The 18636-nt window shown below is 47.1% G+C and overlaps 1 protein-coding gene across 1 annotated transcript in view; it reads left to right on the plus strand.

The window, feature by feature from the left end:
* Copg2 (COPI coat complex subunit gamma 2) overlaps window positions 1-18619 on the plus strand; it is a 124907-nt gene extending 106288 nt beyond the window's left edge. Inside the window, exons 21-24 of the mRNA XM_051151773.1 lie at window positions 16384-16481; window positions 17116-17254; window positions 17525-17623; window positions 18064-18619. Of these exons, the coding sequence (XP_051007730.1) occupies window positions 16384-16481; window positions 17116-17254; window positions 17525-17623; window positions 18064-18194 (467 nt within the window). The 3' untranslated portion in view covers window positions 18195-18619. The remainder of the gene's footprint in view (window positions 1-16383; window positions 16482-17115; window positions 17255-17524; window positions 17624-18063) is intronic.
* The last annotated feature ends 17 nt before the right edge of the window (window positions 18620-18636 follow it).

Raw genomic sequence — 18636 nt, forward strand, 5'->3', positions numbered from 1 at the left:
TTCCATATGCAGCCTGTACACAGCGCTTCACAATAGCGCTGGTCCCATTGCAAAGCCCTCTCCTCTTCCAAAAACACCAGTTTCCATTCTGGTCTGCCCTCCACTCAGAAAAGCCTTCCAATTGAACCACTACTTTGCACTACTAACTAGCTTCCCAATTTACCTTCTGCGTTAAATCTACAAACCCTGCAGAGGCTAAAAGCCCTCTGCCCAATTTCACTACAGCTCCTGTTCCCCGCACTCTGTTGTACAGCACACCTCTCTCCTTTCAGCCAATCTTGAATAGTGGAAGCACAGGTTCAGGGGTCAACTGTGAAATGGCTGCTCCACATTGGTACCCAGCTGTGCGTCCACCATTTACACACATCTGTAGCTTCGCTCTTACTGGACTCTCTCTCTGGAGCCCAGTCCCACATTTCTGAGGTAGCCAAACAGTTGTCTATAAGGTGCACCTCACCTGTTTTCCTCTAATTAATTCAAGCCCCCCCCCACCCCGTGTTCCTTTGCTACAAATGCCATACAGTCCATTCTGCAAACTCCCCAGGCTTTTGCTTTTGTTTGCCTTCTCTAAACTCTGACATTGGTAACATGCAGTCCCACAAATCTGTCCCTTGAGATCTGCCAGTGTTCCCATCTAGGAAACTCTACAGTCTACTTTTCTGTTTTTCAGTGTTGCCCCTTGACCTTTGCTGAAATTGCTATAAACTTGTAAACTTCTGAAATGCCTCCTCCTCTGTTTTCCCATCAACTTGACTCCACTTGCCACTTCCTGACGCTATCCAGCATCTCTCTTTCCACCCTTGAATGTAGCCCTTGCACAGCCATCTCTGTGTTTTCTTACGTTGTGCTTTCTAGGGACCCTCCAGTTCCTGCCCATGTCGAGTGCCGGCTCCCAGTCAGTTCATGGACACAGTTCTTCCCTCCGTCTCTGCTGGATTCCTAACGTTTCCTTAACTGTTGCAATTATTTGCAACTTCTATTTGCAGTCAGCTCCTCTACCCAAGACCACCCTATCTATGCTATTTTGGTGATAAGTCTTCTCTGCTAAAGATATTCCCTAGAAACTTCTCTTACTACACAAGCCCTTTGTTGACTCAGTGGCCTTCAATCCTGGGTCATGGCTGCCTCTGCTCCCTCATTGTTTTTAGGCCTCCATTTACCACTGCTTCTTCCTTCCTGGACCTCTGTCCATGCCAGTCTTTGCTCTCAAGCATCTTCGAGTTCTCTTTGCCCACATGGATGGCAAAGCCCTGGACGCTCCATGTTCACTCCCTCTTTGTCCTGGCATTGTTGGCATTTAGCAACTCAGCACCCTCAGGGCTCCTGCTGACCCGCACTGTCTCCCTTCTCGTTTCTGATTACAGGATAATTATGGAACCTTCCCCGTCTGCCATTATTTTAGCTATTCTGATTTGTCAGACAGTTGTAGTCCTGTTCCATGGGAATTCTTTTCATGGTCCCAGCAAGTGAAAATATATTCAGTACTTTTTTCATTAGACAGATTGCACCAAATCCACATGCTCTACCCAGCCTTTCAGGTGCTCCACACTGTGTCTACAAAATGTGTATTGTTTCTAACTCCCAATAACCATGGCTTCCCTTCTTATAATTTTTCAGGCATCCCTTTTACATCTTTTATGAGACAGGGTCTTACTATACCTTTTAGCCCCCTGATATTGGAGGTTATGGGCATGTGTCACCCAACCCAAGCTTACACACTGGTTCTTTCAGAGTCTTCTGAAAGTGTCCTTAGGTAACTACTTTGGATTCTACTACCTAATTTCTACCCCGAATGCTTTGTGTCTTCTGCCATCTCTCTTGCCCCATACCTGCCTATTCCATCCACCCACTGAGGCACCACCCTCGCTCTGACTTGCTTCTGGGTTTACAGCTCTCTTCCTTGACACTACAGTCCCTGAATCACCATCCTGCCTCAGCAATCATCTCCTTCCACAAGCTCCCCTGCACAGGTGACTCCATACTCCTCTGTTCCTGTTCCCCATGGGCAGGCAGCCATATACTCAGTACCCACCTTTCTCAGTGCAGGAGCCACAGTTGGCACTGCACTCCCTGCCCCTGACAACAAGTCCTCACACAGCTCTCGCCCTCCTCACACCCTCCTTCTGCACTGCATCCAGTTGCTCCCTGTCAGCCTCCTGCACTCAAGGCCTTTTCCCCCAAGTCTGACAGTCATGACTGATGTCTCCATCTGCCTGGACCCACAGGCTCATCTGCTCACCCTTCCTTCTCCATGCCCTCTCCATCCCCCCTTCCACCAGTGATTCTCACCCAGGGTGCATGGCCCCCCAGTAGCCTATCAGAACCATCTTGTCTGTGAGGCTGTTGTTAGTGCCTGTGAGCAGGTCACTGCTCCCCTCTGATGTTCTGATTGGCTACCTGGGGGCCCTGCCCGCCCCCCCTCGGGTGGAAACCCCCCACCCCCCACCCCCAGTTAAGAATCACTGCTGTGGATGGCTCCCATCCTCCCTGACCTTTGCTGTCCCATTCCATTCCCCTAGCTCTCTGGGGGTGACCATCACACACCCTCACTCAAGCATCTCAGTGCTGCCCCTTCTTGTACAGACCCTGAACCCACCCAAGTTATTCCTCTCCCTGTTCACTCTTTCACACACAATGTGCCCTGAGCCTGATTTGTATAAGATAGCTCTTTAAACAAACATATTCCCCATTCCTCGTAACTCCCACCAATATGATTTTCAGGCATTCTGACAACAGTTTTTACTTTAACCTGCTCCTTAGGTTTGGTTATTATCCCCTCAACACTTCTGATTCTTCCCTCTTCTTGACAATATCACAAGGAGTCTGGGCAGAACATCACTATTGTCATGCCTGTCCTGTGCTACAGAGCAGCATGTTGCCATTGCTGTCCTTCGCACTGGCTCACTGTTGCTGCTAACTCTGTCTTTTAGTAAACTCAGGTTAATCGCCAGTCCGTATTTACTGATCTTTGAACTTCTGTGGAATCTTCTGTGGGCTAAACTCAGTACCCGAATCCTGGGTTTTATCTCCTCAACCTACCCATCTCATTTCCCCATGTTCAGCCCCACTAGTCTCAGCCCCCGCCCCCACCCCTCTTCCTAGCCAATCTATTTCATCTGAAAATAAGCCTCACCCTAGCCACCCAACCATCCCCACCAGCTACCCATGCCTAACAAATCTGTAACAGAGTGTGGCCAAAAGCTGCAGTATCTAAGCACATTCAACACTTTTAAGAGAGCGTTTTCCTCTTTCCCTTTCCATGCCCAGCCTTGAAGGCTGGCTGAGTCCTCCAAGCGCTTTCATTCCATCTCCCACCTCTCTTGTCTTGGGTCCCAGCCTGTCTCCTTTCCACCCTGATCTTGTTCTCCATCCTCCCTGGGTGCTTTTGTGTCATTTGTCTTCCATAAGTGACTGCATCATTGTCCTGTAGTCTTTCCTTTCCGTCTTTCTCTTTCTAACCTGCTCCTCCTTAGACAGCTGCATTACATAATTCATCCTGCCATTTCTCTGAAGTTTATACTTCTCTCAAATAGTTAGTGTCTGCCACTTCGTCCCCTCCCCTGCTCTGTTCTCCATAGGAATCTTCTCTTCCTAGACCTGCTCGCAGCCTCTCTCCGTCCTCACCCTAACACCTTCTCCTCTGTCGTCAATGGCTGTCACTCGTCTGGATAGCCCATTAACCCTGGCTTCCTGCCACACTGAGGGGGCATTTCTTCACCACTGCCCTGACTTGGGTTTTCGGGGGAAGGGATATTTCTCTTTCCATTATGGTCACTGGAGTCCTCAAAAGTCTGCACACTGCTTCCTTTCAAGCTTCCCTTCTGCTGTTGTTTCTAACGCACCGGGATCCTTTCCCAAAGAGCGGCAGTGCGCCACTGTTAGTGGCAGTGCCTTCCCACTGTCAATCCTGTAATCCAGGTCACTCTGGTTTCCTTTTTCTCCTTTGGGCCCACTACATTATAAGACTACACTCATTCAGTTTTGAAGTCTTTCTGTCAACCAATCTTCATCCTATTTCTCTTCATGTCTTGTCCTTTGACAAGAAAATAAAACAACAAAAGCCCCTGAACTCCTAAGCCTCAAAGTCTTGCTGTATCCTGCAAAAATATACCTGCTTTCTTTACTTTCTCAAAATAACCCTACAAACCTAATGAGATTAGAAGGTCCCCTGCATCAAGGCTCCACTGATCTCCTGTCCCCACACAGTCTCTCTGTTGTACAGCGCACCTCTCTCCTCTCAGCCAGTCTTGAACAGCAGAAGCACAGGTTTAGTGGTCACTGCGAAGTGGCTGCTCCGCACTGGTGCCCAGCTGTGCCTCCACCATCTGCATGCATCCTGTATCTACCCACATGCTTGCTTCTTTCCACTAGAGTCCACTGCCGTGTCCCTGAGGTTGCCTCCCAGTGCCATCTGTTCAGGAACTGTCATAAAGTGCATGTCAGTTGATTTCTTCTAAGTAATCCAAGTCGCTTTGACCCATTTACTTTACTTTTTCCTAAGGGCCCCATTCTGCAAACACTTGGAGTTTGTTTCTCTCCTCTTCTCCTAAGGCTTGACACTGATACTCTGAGTCCTACCAGCTTGTCCCCTGAGATCTGCCTGCGCCCCCATTTGAGGAGCTTTACATCGACACTTCCCCCTTTTGGATAGTGGCCCATTTGCTTTTCTAAAACCACCACACAAGATCATTACATCTTCTCCTGAACTGACCTCTCTTTTTTGTCCTATCAACTCCTCTGATGCACTCTCCTACTTACCACTCTCCCATGGCAGCTCTACTGCTGTGTGTGTGTGTGTGTGTGTGTGTGTGTGTGTGTGTGTGTGTGTGTGTGTGTCTCTCTCTCTCTCTGTCCTGAACATGAATTTTAAATTTGCATGGTGTCCCCTATGCTTCTCCCTACTGCTGTTTAACATAGATCGACCACTTCCCCATCAGCATCCAGCCTTTCTTTCTGCCACCTGTGGACTCAGTAATCTTCCTTTTCCCTCACTATCAGCTGCTGACCTGTCCTCACTGTTGCCACTCTTGTCCCTAGTCAGCAGGGCTGAGTCCATCTGCTGTCCAAACTCACCTCTAGTAGTCTGTGTTTCTATTATAGTCAGTTCCGTGCCTGGCACCTTTCCCTCAGCCTTTCCTCACGTATGCTCATCAGTGGTAAAGGACCCTGACTGCTTCAGCCTCCTCTGCTTCTTCACTGCTCATTTCTCTTCTCCCATGCTCTCTGTCTTCCCTGGGCTTCCTTTGTGCTTTGTCTGCATTAATAACAAGTTTCTGCATGTTCCCTATTCATTCCCACCCCTGGTGGTGTTTGCCATGTCTCCCTAGATGCAATGCCCCCCTTAATCCTCTCAACATACTGGGCTCTTTGATTTCATTCTTTCACGGAGCATCTTACCTATCATGAGCTCCCTCAAGTTGAAAACATCTAACCTCTTACTTCTGAGCTTTTCTCTCTAGTGGTCATACTGGACCACTGTACTCCCATCCCCAGGCTCTCAAAGTTTGCTTCCTTGTGGCCTGAACTATGGGATCCTCCCAGCATCCTACCTCTATAGCATGAGGTGACATATTGCCTTTCAGAATCTCCTAAAAACACATAGAAGAAATGGGTCTTTCATTCTCTGCTGTGTTCCTGTCCACGCCTGCTTTTGTCTTCTGACCCTATTCCTTTTCCTACAGAGGATACTCCATTCCCACACAGGGGCGCCCACTGTCACTCTGGTCCACTAGTGGCATGGCACTTCTCTTCCTGGGCACTCTAGTCCTTGCCTCCTTTTCCTTCAGCATTCATCTCCTTCCCTGAGTTCTCCTGTCTGCCTCCCCCATGTACAACCAGCGCACAACCCCCCATATCACCTGTGTGTACCATCCATCTCCATCAGCCTCACTGTCCCACCTCAGTCCTCAGCAGGAGCCACAGTTGGCACTGCACTCCCTGCCCCTGACAAGAATCCCACACCCAGCTCTCACCATAGTCTGACAGTCATGACTGATGCCTCCATCTGCCTGGACCCACAGGCTCATCTGCTAGCCCTTCCTTCTCCATGCCCTCTCCATCCCCCCTTCCACCAGTGATTCTCACCCGGGGTACATGGCCCCCCAGTAGCCTATCAGAACCATCTTGTCTGTGAGGCTGTTGTTAGTGCCTGTGAGCAGGTCACTGCTCCCCTCTGATGTTCTGATAGGCTACCTGGGGGCCCTGCCTGCCCCCCCTCGGGTGGAAACCCCCACCCCCACCCCGAGTTAAGAATCACTGCTGTGGATGGCCCCCTCCTCCGTCCCTGGCCTTTGCTGTCCCATTCTGTGTCCCTCGCTATCTGGGAGTGACTCACCCCCACATCCGTGCTTCTCCTTCTCATGCAGACCTACATCCTCTTCTTCTCAGAACCCCTTCCTTCCTGTGTACTCCTTCACACACGTGACCCGCTGCAACCCCAGGCTCCATGACACTGTTCTCCTGAAGGCCTGCCCCCTACCACACTGTACTCTCCCACCCTGAGGTCAGTATCTTTGATTCTGAACCTTTCTCTCTTTCGCTTGACCCTCCCTTCCTCTCTCTCTGCAATGCTGAGACACAAAAAGCCCTTGCGGAGCCTACTGCTTTTTTATGTAAATCTTGTTTCCAGTAAAAGTAGTCCCTTGCTTTTTGCCCTCCTTCCCAGCTCTACCTCCCAGGCTAGCCCAGTCCGCCTTCACTCCATGCCTCCCAGGCTAGCCCAGTCCGCCTTCACTCCATGCCTACCCCAAATCCCACCTTAGGTCAGCCTGCCCTCCCCTTTCCTACTAGATCCCAAGAACCTGGCCCAACACTTAAACCTTTGCAATGGCGTCACATTTCTATCTGACATTATTCTCTATTCCTTTTCTATTCTCTCCGTCTCTCTCCTCTCCCTCTCTCCACCCCATTTGGTTATGTCCTTCACTCTAACCTTGTGACCACCACCTCCTCCTTGGTCCAGGCTGTCTCTGTGTTGCTACATAGCCTGTGCCACTTCTACCATACTCCATGCTATCTGTCCAACCTAGTGCCTCATCCCCATCTGCCCCTCTACAGCTGGCCTGTTTTTATTTTTCTTCCCACATATGTTCTTGCTGGCTTCTCTTTCTTAGCCAGAACAAGGATCCGTGCCTCAGATCTAGACCATAGTCCTCTGATCTGCTTCTTTGTAGCCACTCCTTATTTCTTCATGGGGATCAATTCACTTTTTTAGCCCACTTTCACTGCTCAGCCCCTTTTCCTCTTCTCCTTATCCCACTGTCTCTTCAGGAACTTTCACTACCAGTTTTTCCATGGATTCCGACCTCTTTCTCTCAGCTGCCTTTGCCTATGTCTCCCTTACTAATAAATAATTCAGCCTCTTTCTTCCTATCTTCCCACACCCTTTCTCTCCTCTCTTCCCTTCACTCCCATCCCCTCCATAGAGCACAGGATGTGCAGCTCACCTCTTTCTGCTGTCAGCCTAGTGCACCACTTTCACACACACACACACAAACACACACACACACACACACACACACACACACACACACACCCTGGGGTGAGGACCCTCCTCCTGTGTGAGCACTACTTCCCCCTGCTCTCTGAGCGCTCTTGCCCTCTGCATCAGCTGACCCACACACAGCTCCAAAGTCATCTACTCCTAGAGCCTGTTTTTCTCCTGCTCTGCCATTTGTCTACCTTCTTTACACTCTCAGTACTAACCCACAATGCCCAGTGCTCCAGCGTCAACTTCCCACCCGAGCTTGCCTTCTATGTCAGCCAGGACAGCCGTCTGGCCACCCTGCGAAGGGGAAAAATGGATCTAGGCAACCCTGTGAGATGTCTTCTCAGCATTGGTCAGCAGATGCTTCTCTACCATTTGCAGGCCTTTCTTAACCCACATTCTGGACTTGGTGTTCATAGGTCTATCTCTCTGTTCCTGAGATTACCTGCCAGTCCTATCTGTGCAACTTACTACTTGTGCAAACACTGTTCCATTTTCTGGATCTAAAAGAAGTCACTGTGGCCCTTTGTGCCATATTTTCTTAAGTTTGCTACTTTGCAAATGCCTGAGCTGTGGGTGTCCTTCCCTGCTGTGCCCTTGTGGTTTGACATTGATGCTGACTTGTCTCCTGATACCTGCAAACCTCCATATGGAAACTTTAGCTTCTGTCTCTCCTTTTCCTAGCCAGCTATGTTCAAGACTGACCCTCTACAAATTCCTAATTTACTTTTATGTGCCTTCCAAGTGCTGTCTTTCCAATCACCTCTTTCACCTAATAAATACTCCATCTGCTGCCTTTTCAAGGCAGGCAAATTTTAGTAGCTTTCTTTCTGTGTGCTACAGATGACCCGTCTCATCGTCCCCTGCATTTCGCCTGAAAGATTGTGCTTGTACTTTAGCGTACACTTCACTTCTCTGCCACCTTCAGTGACTATAGAGCCAGACATCCTCCCTTTGTCTGCTCCCTTCCTAGGATTCCCACTGCTGCCATGTCACCAGCCTCTTTGTCTCTAGTGTGCTAGCTTGAGTCTACTCCCTGTCTTATCTCACCCTTCATCATCCTAGGGTCTTAGTTTTCGTGCATTAGACACAGTTGTTTCCTCCCTTTGGGGCTTACCCTCAAAGCTGTTATCTCACCATGTCTCTCATTAACATGGTAGTCGTAGAGTTCTCCAGGTGCCTCCTCACACCTCTGCTTCCTGCTCTGGTTGGCCTAGCCATACTCTCCCTCCCAAGCTTGCTGTCTCTGTCTCCACCTCTTCTTGGTGTGGTTACCTTTCCTTGAGCTCTCTACTCCCTGCTAGCTTGGTGTTCGCTCCTTCTGCTAGTCGTTCTCATTTGGACCCAGCACTTCAGCTCTTCTCCCATGGTTTCCCAGACTCCTCTTCTCCTCCCCCTTTCTCCTATGCCCAATTGATCCTTACTCTTGCTGTACTTTCTTCTGCCTTATGCCATCTGAAACTCTTTGAGATGCCCTCTGTGATGCTCTCCTACACTCTGCAGACCTCTAACCCGCACCCTCAGCTACACACCCACTGCTTCACCACATTTGGTCCTCTTTGCAACACCCTCCTTCTAGCACTCCCTGTGACACAGGTTTGAATTCCTTCTAGAACTCCACATCCATGGCTCCCTGTAACCTGTTTTGCTTCCTTTTGCACCCTTTGAGTCACACTTAGATAACACTCTCAAGGGACATCTGCCTCTCTGGTCCTGTCACTGTGTGATTTTCGTATCCTGCTCCATGAGGCCACGCCATCCTGACAGAGCAACGCCTGCCTTTTCCATAACTTACTACTACACTGACCGCTCTCCTCTGGGCACTGCAGGTCCTAACACCCGCTCCTGCTGCTCCTGCTGAATCTCTTCTCCTTGTCAGCACTCATCTCCATTTCTCCCGTTTCCCTGCTTCCTCATGGAAAACAGTCTCAACTTTCATCATTTCTGAATACTACCCATCTCAGCCTCACTGCCCCACCTCAGTCCCCAGCAGGAGCCACAGTTGGCACTGCACTCCCTGCCCCTGACAGCAAGTCCTCACACAGCTCTCGCCCTCCTCACACCCTCCTTCTGCACTGCATCCAGTTGCTCCCTGTCAGCCTCCTGCACTCAAGGCCTTTCCCCCCAAGTCTGACAGTCATGACTGATGCCTCCCATCTGCCTGGACCCACAGGCTCATCTGCTCACCCTTCCTTCTCCATGCCCTCTCCATCCCCCCTTCCACTAGTGATTCTCACCCGGGGTGCATGGCCCCCCAGTAGCCTATCAGAACCATCTTGTCTGTGAGGCTGTTGTTAGTGCCTGTGAGCAGGTCACTGCTCCCCTCTGATGTTCTGATAGGCTACCTGGGGGCCCTGCCCGCCCCCCCTCGGGTGGAAACCCCCCACCCCCCACCCCCAGTTAAGAATCACTGCTGTGGATGGCTCCCATCCTCCCTGGCCTTTGCTGTCCCATTCCATTCCCCTAGCTCTCTGGGGGTGACCATCACACACCCTCACTCAAGCACCTCAGTGCTGCCCCTTCTTGTACAGACCCTGAACCCACCCAAGTTATTCCTCTCCCTGTTCACTCTTTCACACACAGCATAATCCAACCACAGTTGGCACAGTATGATTGATATTTTATCTTATTTCTACTTTTTAAAAATTACTCTTTCAGAAGACCACTATCTATTTTTCCTTGTATATTTAAACTTACTTCCTTTGCACACTCCTTGGTCTAGTTTGCAATTTTATGCTTTGTACTCAACTTTTCCCAACTCTGAAAGAAACCTGAAAATCTCATCCAAGCTGCTTTTCCTCATTTCCTTCATCTCCTCCCCTAAGCCCCCCACAGAATGTTTCTAACTTTTCCTTCCATTCCTTATTTTGCCACTGTATACTCAAGCTCTTTTAAATGAGCCTTCCCATAAGATCTAGGTTGTAAACTGACCTTTTTGTGAGCTTATGTATAAAAGGTGCTCACACTCCTAACACTTTTCTCAGCAGGTTGATAACTTTTATTCTCAGACAGCATTCTCTGTTCTGTCTTCAAAGTCACAAGCCCCTGTGTGCGGGAGTGCTTCAGTTACTGCTCCTTCTCTGTCCTGAGAGCACGTGCCTGGAGAGTACACTCGTGTGGTCACGCTCAGGACTCTCACTCCGTGGACATCCCTTCTCCTCTGCTCCTCTCTTCTCTCCATAGCCTCTTAAGGAGGTTTTCATCTCATTTATTGGTTTTCTTAGGGCGCACTTGAGACCCACATGTAACCTGCTTGGGCTTGCCCATTCTGTAAGTCTTTTCTTCCCCTCTCACCTCCTTCTGTAGCTGCTTTCTAACATCTTTCTAAGCACACTTTCTAGGCATGGGTGTGCTCTCTTTCATTTGGGTCTCTTTCACTTTGCCCTTCCTATCTTTATAGTGCAGGATATGATTGTCAGCCATGAGCTTCTTTCCCATGTCACCCTTTTCCTTCGGTTTCTGTCGTCCTCTGGCCTTTTCTCTGCTTATACCTGGCCTTAAACTCAGGGCCACCTGCCTCTGCCTCCTGAGTGCTGGGATTGAAGGCGTGCATCACACACACACACACACACACACACACACACACACACTCTCTCTCTCTCTCTCTCTCTCTCTCTCTCTCTCTCTCTCTAACTTTTCTATCAACTGCCCTTCTTTGCACACACACTTTCCTGAACACTACCCCTCCTGTGGCCTGTTGGCAGTTACCACTCCATTTTCTTCCTTCTTCTTTTAAGAGCCACCTCCCTATGCCACTATCTTTCTGGCCCAGCTGCTTTGTAAATACCAGCAATTACCATCTCCCACCCCTACCACACCCAATGCTTTTTGTAATAAATACACTGCATTCTGAGCTTGAAAAAGCTTTCATCCAGCTCCATTTGGGGGGGGAACAAAAAAAAAAAAAAAGCACATTTTCACAACTATCATGAATATGCTCATGAAACTTTTAAGAGTGTTTTAAATATAAACCATGTCTAAGGACAATTGTCTAATTATTTTTAAATGCAACTTTCGGTAGAAGACACTATAGCAGGGAACAGTGATGTTTTTAACACATAAATAACAAGTTGTTACACCTTACACACTAAATACATACAATATAAATAAGAAATATTTTGGAAATGCTTACTTACCAGTTGATGAGTTTCTTATCTTGCCCACATTATTAGGAAGATGACAGGAATATTTCACAGCATTTTTTTAAGGTCCTTGATCATAGAAAGTGAGCCTACTAATGAAATGCTATGGCCATAACAAAACTATGTCACAACAAACAGGCATGTGTACAAGGAGTCAACATTAGCATTTGAGTGTAACTCACTGGTACCAGGCTTCCTAAAGACATGGTAGGGTGGAGTGCATGTGTGCGTGCGTGCGTGCGTGCGTGCGTGCATCTGTCTGCCTGTCCAAGAACTTTACATGCAAACTGTTTTCAACTCTGTGCTGCAGAGGTAGTGACACTTGCATTTCTCATTCTGGCCTGTCACATTTGATACCCTGTACCTTAGAGTTGTAAACCAACCTCAACTCATGTGTTTTAACTCCACTCAAGTGCCCCCATCTATATGTTTTCATGATTGCTTCTCACTTCTCTCACTTTCAGATACTTCTACTAGATTCCTTAACAACACCCAAACCTGTCCAACCCCACACCTAGCTGTCTCTCTGTAGCATATCTTAAACATTCTGCATACCTCACTCAACCTGCTGAGCCCTCTTAATTTCTGATTCAGTAGGTCTGTGACCAGGAGAGACTAGACTTGCAACATGTTTAAGAAATGCTGTCTTTGCCTTTCCCTCCATCCAGCCTTTTAGTAAAAAAGTTCACACCCAGGCATGAGGAGCAGGAGTGCCCCACTCTACTTCCTGTTCTCTTTCCCAAGCACACACACACACACCATTGAAATCTGAGCTTACTTCTAGAAATCTCTATGGTTTCGTGGTCTCTCATTACCAAGCCACCTAAGAACCACTCTCTAGGTCGCACCCCCTCCAGGGCCTTAATCTCTCTTTTGGCCCAAATAAAGGGTCTTCTCCTTCCATCCAGTACCTGCCCTTATTTTCATCTGCTGTTTTCCCATTCCTTTCCTCCTCACCCTCTTTCCCTGAAAACAATGTCAACCACCCACCCCGTGTGGAGACCCCATGTCCATCCAGGTGGCCTATGCCTCCTCTGGAACAAGACTTCTCTCTAGCGCATCACCCCTCTTCAAAACAGAAACCCTTCATGCAGCAGAGGAACTTCAGGGCAGCTCTACATAGCACAGCGTGCACTCCCTGCCTTCATTATGTGTATGTTCATCCCCCATTTCCCTTTGGGAATAAAAATGAAATTTTACTTTGAATTTGGGTTCCCATCATAACCTTCAGACACTCTCCCAGCATTACTCATCCTTTCTATGGGCAAACTATGCAGTGTCTTGGTATCATTTTATCAAGGTTCATCGTCATCCATCTCTTCCTGATCCTCTGAGTTAAAATTCCCACCAAAGCCACCCATCCCTAATACCCTTATTCTTCTCCCACTGCAAATGACATTTTCTAAGTCTGGCTTTAAGATCCAACATCTAGCCTGAGAACTACATTCTTAAGCCATTCTGTGAAATGCTATAACCTATCTGTCCATGTCACTCTCTTTAAGATAGTACACTTGCCTGTCTCTCTTCTCCTTAGCCATGATGTTTAGTATAATTATGGCGTCATAACCTTCAATACTTGCTAGCATTCAAATGCTCCCATCTTTCCTGTGGCTCTTCATTTTGTTTGGCCTTAGACACTGACATTTGTGCTCACTATATAATTGCTTTTACCTCTTTATGGCCTTATGGATTCAATAGTCTTTTCTTTCGTTCCTCCCCACACACTTTTTAGTCTTAGACTTTCAGAGGAACCTTGGAATTGGCCATGGCTCAGATCCATCCCACTTATATATTCCTTGACCCTTAAGTCTACTGGTCTTACTGGTGCTTCAGATGCCATTCGAGGGGAGATCACCAGACAATACTCCTTCATTGCAGGTTCCTAGCCACACTCTTCTCCCCATCTTTGGTTGCATTCTGGCATAAAACACAATTCTCTACTGCAAATTCAACTCTGTTTTTTTTTCCTTAAGCATTCCTCATTCTGGCCCTTTATAATGCCTTCCCTACCCGCCCTCTGTACTCACTCTGTCCTTCCATTCCAAATGCTACTTACTTTTTTCTTCTTCAGATTCCAGCCTGTCTTCTCTGTGATACTTTTATACAAGGCTCCGTGAGGATTGTGTCATTCTCTGTCAGCCAGGCTCCACAAAGCATATCAGCAATTTTAATGGCACACTGTGCAATAATCTGCAGTATCTTAACTGTCAACTTTTCCATTTCTAACCCACTATATTCAACATGAATGCAGAATTCTTCAGATGTATTTGCGTATAATCTTCACTCATTCTCCATCTTTTAACAGTAACCTATTCTAGAAACAAGCTACCTGCCCACACCCTCCACTAAGCAATGCTAGCATCTTCATGAAGTTGTAGGCTGTCACTCTCTATCAGCACTCTGGCATCTCAGTCCTTATAAACTTTCCCTTCCTTAATGACCAGACCCTCCAGTTTCCTTCCAACATGTCCTTCTCAGGTCTGTCCTCCTCAGACTGTGCAACGGCCTCAATGCCCAAATGTGACCAATTAGATGTACACTGAGCTCTGCCTGGACTTTCCCTTTGAGGCCTTTGTTCTACACTGTCTCTGCTTGTTGGCCCTCTAGCATGGACTTCCTCCCCTTTGCTTCCAGTCTGCCTTCTCATTTTCACTCCCTGCTGATTTGGCACCTAAGAATACAGTCATAGCTTTCACTTGATGTCTGTCATTCCTTAGTGCTGGCTTCTATATCAGAGTGAGGTTAATATTAATGCCCTGTGCTGTTGTTCCTCCTTTAATTTAGAGAAAAGCCTTAATCTCAGCATCCCTCCTATCATGGGTGCAACACTCCCATAAATTCAGCACTGTCTGCTAGTTAAACACCCATCAGGTTTTTGGGGCTTTTTTTTGTGTTGAGGTTTTTGTTTTGTTTTGTTTGTCTTTTAAGTAACATTCACTGCTTTACACTTTCTTCCTCCTTTAATTCCCTGTGTACTGTATCTGCTGTCAGCTCAGTCTAGACCTATCTGGATTGCTGCAGAGAGCCTGTTTCCTTGAACCCTCTCTAATTTTTGCTCTCTTGGCACACACACACCTTCTTCTTCAACCACCTAGGGATCTCTTCAGCTCTGCATCTCCTCTTTATTTTGCCTTAGTCTTCCTCACATTGGTTAACTTCTCCAGCTCTCCACTCTGCCATGTGTGTCTAGATATACCCCAGCCCAACTGGACACCCCTCTCCCTACTTAGCTTCCAGCACTGAGCTTCCAATTCTGTATTCTTTTCACACTAATCTCCTTAGCAGCTGGCTCTCGTTCTTAGCATTTCCTTACAAACATACCTCATTTTTAAGCCTCTTTTAACAAAGGTCTACAGGTTTTGTTTTGTCCTTTCAGATTTTGCCTCTCCTGCTTGATGGGGCTGTAATCTTTGTGATAGTAATGCTGTGCTCTTGCCCTGGCAGGGCCCCTGACTGCCTCGCATCTCCCAGTGTCTGTCTTCTCTGGCGAGGCTGATGCATCACCACCACTGACTTATAGTGTAGCCCTGGGCAGACTCCCTGCAAGTCTTCATGGTATCAACAAATCATGTAGTGAAACCTGCACCACGCCAACGTCCTTACACATTCCTCCTCAGCCCATTCCTGTGTCACATCCTTAGTACTTGCAAATGCCTTCTCTCTTGTTCGCTACATAAAATCCAGGTAGTCTGCCCCAGCCTGTGATCTAGTTGTTTGCCAGTCATTTTGTCTCTTTAATTTACCCCCAAGCAATTTCACATAGCATGATATTAAAACTTTTACTAAAAGATCTATGGCATTGAATTGTAGTGTCATCAATAGAGTTATCAAATATATTAATTATATGAGGGAGGGGGAGGGAGAAATGGATGGATGGATGGATGGATGGAATGATGAAAGACTAAACAAGAAGCTCTTGTTGCCCATACTATTACGTATTTGAGTCTCCTTTCTTCTCTTGCTCACACCCCATAATAGTCTTCTAATGCTCCAATTTCTATTATTTTGTTTATGTGTGAGCCTTTTCTAGATCCCTGATTAGACTATAGACACCTTTTCCTCCACCCATGCTGGCAAATTCACTCCTTCAAACTGTGTAGAAACTTCACTTTCCAAAATTGTGTCCATTTTTATTATTCATTTCTTACTTAATTTTGTCAGTCATCTGAAACATACAGTGCCTATTTGCTTTTCCATTATGAAACAGACTTTTATCAATAGTAAAACATGACTTTCACCTACTCGCTGCAGGTTGACAGTTGACTTGGAGCATCTTATTGTGGTGTTCTGTACACCGCTCAGTCCACAGCCTAAAGACAGCATTGAGGCCATGTACCTGCTCTGTGGTGACCTGGTGATCTGTGCGCTTTGCTGTCAATAGTTGTTGCTGTTGTATGTTAGACCAGTGAATGGTGCTTCTAATTTTCAAAATATCGGCCCTTTGAGAAGCATGACAAAAAAGTTCCCCCAAAATACACATCAATACAAAAGCATTGTGCTCAAGTCATCTCTTCTGTGCACTCTAGTCCACAGAACAGAAATATTTTCAAACCACGCTTTGTGAAACTAACTTTTGACCAGCTTGCAAGCTGCTTGCTTCAAGAACTATTTAACTACCTTAGAACAGGCATGTGTGCGTGTGTTGACACCTGAAAGTGTGGAGCACAGCGCTGAAGGCAGGTGGGACTTCCCTGGTAATTGTGAAAGTGTGCTCTCTGTGCCCGCTCATGTGGGCTTGCCTGCTGTTCCCTCCAGTTGCAGGCACCTTTAGCTGTACCATGAAGTTTACAGTCCGGGACTGTGACCCTAACACTGGAGTTCCAGATGAAGATGGATATGATGATGAATATGTGGTGAGTTTTCCCTGCAGAGACCCTGACACCTCTGCAACAGTAAATGACTTCGGTCACAAGAGCATTTCTCTAGAAACAGCTGACAAAACTCCTGGGACCTAGACTAACCCTCTCCGTGATGAAGCTGTCATGCCAGGGAAAATGTAAATGTTACGGCTAAAGCCTAGAAATTCAATGCCCACCCCCACCCCCCACAATGGGAATAACTAAGAAATAATTACATCATTTTTAATATGACTTAGTTTACTTATAAAGTTAGTTTTGGTTCTCCTTCAGCAACTTTTTGTTTAGTTGGTTCGAATATTGGCAAGTCCTGGACTTTGACAGAAAGGAGGGTTAAGAGTGTCACATTTAGAAGATGCTGAATGGCCTCAACTCAGAGGTCTAAGTGTGGCAATGTGACTGCTGTGCCCCTCAGGGCCACTAGCACGTAACCTACACTTGGCTCTTGCTCCACTGTACTAGAACCTGTGGATAGCCTCAGGCTCACCCAGACCACAGTAGTAGGGAAGCGGTTTCGCTTGGGCCTCTTGCGTGGCTTGTAGACATAATGGTGAGTGGTGGTCAGGCCCTTCTGTTTTTGCTGTAGACTCAAAGGACTTTTCTTTACTGACCCCTGCTTACTGCCCACTAGCTGGAAGATCTTGAAGTAACTGTGTCGGACCATATGCAGAAGGTACTAAAACCTAACTTTGCTGCTGCCTGGGAGGAGGTGGGAGACGCCTTTGAAAAAGAAGAGACCTTTGCCCTGAGCTCTACAAAAACCCTCGAAGGTAAGAAGAGTTTGGCTGCCTGGGACCAGGATAAAACCCAGGAAGAATGCATGTAGTCCAAAAGAACTCCTTTCTGCTGAGTATACTCTTAAGTATACTCAAAACCAGGTACCTGCCGTCACCATTTGACCAAGCCAGTCATTTTCTAGGCTAGTAGCCTCCGTCCCCATCTACAGCTCTGTCCATGCGCAGCTCCTAGGACATGCTGGGGCCGAGGCAGACCCTCATGTTGACCTTTCCTAATACTTGTTACATCAACTTTCTCAACAGAGGCTGTCAACAACATCATCACATTTCTGGGCATGCAGCCATGTGAGCGATCAGATAAAGTCCCGGAGAATAAGAACTCCCATTCCCTCTACCTGGCAGGTAAGAGGCTCCGGTGGGCTTTCCCTTACTTAGAGTCCGTAGCAGAAAGCAGAATGTAAAAGGAAGGGGTGTGGCTAGGCTGCCCGGCCCTGCTGTTGTCTGTGCTCTCATCATGTAACAGTTTGAAACCAAAAGAGTAACTGACTGCACAGGTTCTCCTTAAGTTGCTCTTTTAGGAGGCGCACACACTTAAATCTCTAACAGATGCCAGTGTCGCCCCAACTACTGCTACCTGAATACACCAAGTCACTGTTACTGTATACCTTCTATGTACCTGGTTTTAACATTTGAAAATTAGGATTGTCTGTAGGACTTATTTCCTGTAAATTTCTATAAAAGCTAAACTGAAACAACAGAAAGGAGGTTCAGTCAAAACATGATAAATTAGCCAGAGCTTATTTGAAGTTCTTAATATACTTTTCCTAACTTTTTTCTCTCAGGCATATACAGAGGTGGCTATGACTTATTGGTGCGGTCCAGGCTGGCCTTAGCAGATGGAGTGACCATGCAGGTGACTGTGAGAAGCACAGAGAGAGCACCTGTAGATGTTATCTTGGCTTCTGTGGGATAAGCTTTTGCTGGGAAAGATGATGTGGCTGTGCCCTCCCTATTGGTGGTTTTTAGGCTAGTGGCATGAATGTCCCAGAATCATACTTAAAGATTAATAATGACCTTGAAGAAGCAAATCCAATGTTTGGCCCTGAGCCAGCAGATCAAGCAAATATTTGTCTTTGTGCATGGATTTTAGTGTCTCTTCCCTTCTTACTGTCTTACTTGCTCAGCTTGGGTATGACAGTGCAGCTTTAAGTGACGTTGAAAATCGGATACTATGTATGCTACTCTGCAGCTGCTTAGCTTCATCATATGCTTTTATTTAATGTGTGAAAACTCTTGGCAATGTTGGAAACTTTTATCCCAGGAGGGGGAGGGGAAGCCAGAATCCATTTTTGTCACAGTTTGTTTTTATTAATAGAAAATAAACACTCATTCATTCCAGTTTCAAAGTTGCTATA

Source organism: Acomys russatus, chromosome 10, assembly GCF_903995435.1.
Source record: "Acomys russatus chromosome 10, mAcoRus1.1, whole genome shotgun sequence".
Classification (NCBI taxonomy): domain Eukaryota; kingdom Metazoa; phylum Chordata; class Mammalia; order Rodentia; family Muridae; genus Acomys; species Acomys russatus.